We start from the raw sequence: 4,186 nt of genomic DNA, 5'->3' as shown, positions 1-4,186 counted from the left end.
AGCAACTTTATTTTTTCGTAATTGTGTGCTGTCACGAACGAACACGAAACTTCTAACCATCCAAAATGAAGAGGTAGGGAAGAGGAAGGAAACTTGTGCTTTTGACAGTGAGTGCCACAATAAAAGGCATCCCTACTGGCACAGGGGCACATAGTAGGCATTGGGCATGATGTGAATCACCTTTCTCCTCTCATTCTGCCTGCACATCTTTTATCTATGGTACTTTAGAGCAAGAGGTCGGCAATTTGCTATGCGCCATCCCTCTATAGAGATAGTGCTTGCTAGAGACCGTAGATGGGTGCCATTCAAGGCTTTCTCTCCTGCTGGTGCTAGAGGAAAGTGGTGCCATCTAGGTTTTGGAAGTGAGTTGAAACCCATTTTGCTTAATATTACGGCAGTTATAATAATTATGACTGCAATTGTCAGCATCACTCACTCATTACTCATAGCACAATAAAATAACATAGTGATCCAAAATCCCCGAACACCATGATGCCCATTGTCAGGCAAGAGCTCCTGCGTCATGTATGACGAAAAAAACACGTCATCTGTCGTTAACGGGTTAAGCAATGCTTTAGAACTTGCTGTGATGATGTTCAAAGATTAAACATAAAGTGTAAGGCATGTAATGAGATTGTATTTTCCAAAAGGAGCTTTATTAACCTCGATCCATTACAGTCATTCCGAAAGCAAGTAGACTAATGACATATTATGCAGCATGTAAAAAAACTCGCCTGAAACCTCGTTTTATTCTATGCTTAGCAAGAAATCACAGAATTTGTTTGTACATTGCAACTTCTGGAAATGCAGCAACTGCATTAGATATAACAATGATAACAATTTTATATATATATACACACAATAGATTTTCTTTCAGAGCAATTAAATACAATGCACTATGCCCACACACTCTGTATACAGCCATAGACAATTAGATGCAATGCCAGATCTCGACAACAGTCTCTGAGTACTGATTTCTGTCACACTTTCTCCCTAAGATTTGGCTTGGTTGCTTTCTTGCATGTACACTGACCCCATGAGGTCAAAACAGGTCATGAGTGTCTCCTGTGCAGTGATGTAGGCCTGGTTAGGATGGACTGTGTATCTGTCCAAAATCGTCAGGAGATCAGTGACTCTTGATAAGAGTTCTTGAGAGGGTTTGCCATTGCGAATGGTTTTCGAAGCCTCGAGGTACTCAGTCCACAGGCTCGTCAGGTCGGTTTGGATCTTCTTAGCATCGTAGAGGCGGACTCCTGTCTGAGTCACAACATCCTGGTTACAAACCAGGTCACATAAGCTGCACGAAAACCCGGTCAGTTTCTGGAAGCACGACGGACATCGTAGGTGTGGCATGATTGTAATGTCTTCGAAGAGCGGCCAGTCAGCTTGGCATGCAGCACAGTTGCAGCAGAAGAAGTAGTGTTGCTGTAGTTCCGCGCGACGCTTCGCCCTGGCGTGGCTGACGTACCTCTCGCCGTAGCTGTCGGTGATTTCGGCGCCGCAAGGGATCACGCTTACGCTGTACAGGTACTTTGTGCTCCCAAGGCAGGACGTGAGCGCGTTGGGCACGCACGAGTGGTTGATGAGGCTAAGGGCAGAGTACACGGCCCATCCCACCTCTCTGCCGCGACTCCTGCCCAAGACGCCGCCCTCCGCGCCGCCTCCCCCGGTCTCCACCTCCTTCATGCAGTGCACGTTGCACTCCAGGCCCAGGATGAGGCGCATGAACTGTCCTCCGACGAGAACGACGCCGTCCAGCGAGGGGATGGCGATGTTCCCCTCCTTGTTCTTCAGGAACGACGAACTGTTCTCCAGCAAGACCCGCGTGAGGACGTACGCCATGGCAGCGACCTCCTGTAGCTGGGACTCGGAGCGGGCGGTGCCATGGCCCTCTAGGTGGTAGAGCGAGCGGAATCCTCCTGCGATCTCCAGCAGGGGCTTGTTTACCCCCGTGCTGTTGGCCTGCAATTGGCCGAGAGTGTCCTTCAGCTGGGCGAGCGTGGTGGAGGCGAGGATCCTGGCGGCCAGGAGGGGCGCCGGGTCCAGCTTGAGGGACACCAGCGCAGCCAGCATCGCGCACTCGCCGCCGTGGGACCCGCTCAGGCCCGCCGCCCGGCATCGCTCGTTGCAGAACACCACCTGCAAGCAGTGACAGGGATTATATGAAGCTCTGCCATTTCCTTGCAGTTTATTTATTTCTCTGCAAAGCTAAAACTTAGGTTGGATGAAAGAAAATACAAATTTCCAAGAAGAGGATGGAGCACTTTCGTAGATGAGAAAGGTCAAGAAACCCTACGGGAGGCTGTACACAACTGAAAAAAAACGATAAACAATGATCATACGTAGCTACTTCCTTTAGGCGAGATGACTGTTACGCTCAACGATTTCCATCATTTCCGATAGCAACATACATGAAATCCACTATCCAGTTGATAATCCAGACAAATGATGCAACCTTTGCTTCCATTACTTATTCTCGGTACATGGTTATACACTGCCCTATATTCATTCATTTCATAATAACTCGTATACTCACCCCTCAGTCATTAATACTCTCAGCCATCCCTTATTCCCTCACATTCCTATTCATTCCTCATTCGCCCATACACTCATTCATTCCCCATTCACCCATTCACTCCTCATTCACTCATATCCCCATTAATTCCCATTCCCTCAAACCCATTCCATCCTCCTTCACTCCTACACCCATTCATTCCACAATAACCAACACAGACGTCCATCCCTCAATCCCCCATTTCCTCATCCATTCCTCAGTGACTCATCTACTCACGAGAGAGCACGTCGGGCAAGGGAGCGGGACAGGAGCTCGCCTGAGGCAGTGCGAGCAGTGAGTCCTGAAGGTGCCATCGGGCTTGACGGCGGCGCAGATGGAGTCCTCCACGATCAGGACTTCACCTGCGAGAAAATACGTCGACGATCAGGAGTGACGTCACGATGCCGATGGTGGGTTAGAAGTATGATGGTGATGGTGTTGGTGATGACTGTTATCGAGGAAAATGATAATGATGACAATGATAATGATGGTAATGTTAATAGTAATCATGATAATGATGATGGTAATGTTAATGGTAATCATGATAAGGATAATAATGGTACTTCTACTACTGCTACTACTTCTAATAATAATGATAATAACGATTATGATGATAAATATAATGATACGTAATATTCATGATTGTGATGATGATGACGATGATGAGGCAGAAGATGTTAGTGATGATAATGATCATCATAATGCTCATGATCATGATAATGATTGTAAGGATAATAACAAGAATAGAACTAGCAGTAATGATAGTATTGATAATGATGATAACAATGATTATAGCAATACTAATAATAAAAATAAGATACTGATGATAATGCTTATACTTATGATAATAGTAATGATAATGATAAAGAATAAACATAATGATAATGTATATAATAGTAACAAAAATATAACAATATGAAAAAATAATGGTGATATTTAGCGATGATGACAATGACAATAACAACAATAATAACACCAATCATAATAGGGTATAAATGAGACTGAATAGTTCCACAACATAAGAAATGTAATTTACGCGTTTCGGCTCACCCCGTCTTCAGAACTACATGTACACTTCTACTACAGAACTACATGTAGTTCATTTGCTACATGTAGTTCTGAAGAAGAGGTAAGCCGAAACGCATAAATTACATCTCTTGTGTTGTGGAAACTATTCAGTCTCATTTATACCCTTTTATCCATTTATCACAATGAACTCGTTTCAGCAACAATCATATGGTAGCTTATAACCCTGGTGGATATGTGCCATAAACCATATGCATGATACAACGTCGAAGATGACACGCAAAACCCATACCGGAAACGCATAGAAACGGAAGCCATTTCGGGGCGCAACATAGAAAGGGATTTTGACTTTACTACATGAGCTATTTCCCTATTATACCCTATTACACTCGACTAAAGCAAGATCCGAAATGTTGACGAGGAAATTTGAAATATGCATCATTGTGTAATATAATGGAGGGATAGAAAGTATGATGGATGGGGACTAGGAAATGTTTCTAGTCATTGAGGATGCGTGTGGCGTGAAGCTGAAGTCGGCGATGAAGCGTCACACGTTTGCGCTCGCTCGCCCGGGCGCAGCGGGTTGTGGAATGCGGCGGGGCGGCC

General features: G+C 45.0%; 1 protein-coding gene across 9 annotated transcripts in view; it reads right to left on the bottom strand.

Moving 5' to 3' along the window:
• Positions 1–639: 639 nt before the first annotated feature.
• The window catches only part of LOC122255525 (protein-lysine N-methyltransferase SMYD4), an 11,561-nt gene continuing 8,014 nt past the window's right edge, over positions 640–4,186 (bottom strand). For all 9 annotated transcript variants that reach the window (XM_043019660.2, XM_043019661.2, XM_043019662.2 and 6 more), the window contains exons 3-4: positions 2,792–2,916; positions 640–2,139 (exon numbers count right to left, since the gene is read on the bottom strand). In XM_043019660.2, the coding sequence (XP_042875594.2) occupies positions 994–2,139; positions 2,792–2,916 (1,271 nt within the window). In that variant the 3' untranslated portion in view covers positions 640–993. The remainder of the gene's footprint in view (positions 2,140–2,791; positions 2,917–4,186) is intronic.

Source organism: Penaeus japonicus, unplaced genomic scaffold, assembly GCF_977035675.1.
Source record: "Penaeus japonicus unplaced genomic scaffold, GWHDUDI00000001_assembly GWHDUDI00000025, whole genome shotgun sequence".
NCBI lineage: Eukaryota > Metazoa > Arthropoda > Malacostraca > Decapoda > Penaeidae > Penaeus > Penaeus japonicus.
The sequence above is the reverse complement of the archived record's forward strand: the minus strand, read 5'-3'. Positions and strand labels throughout refer to the sequence as shown.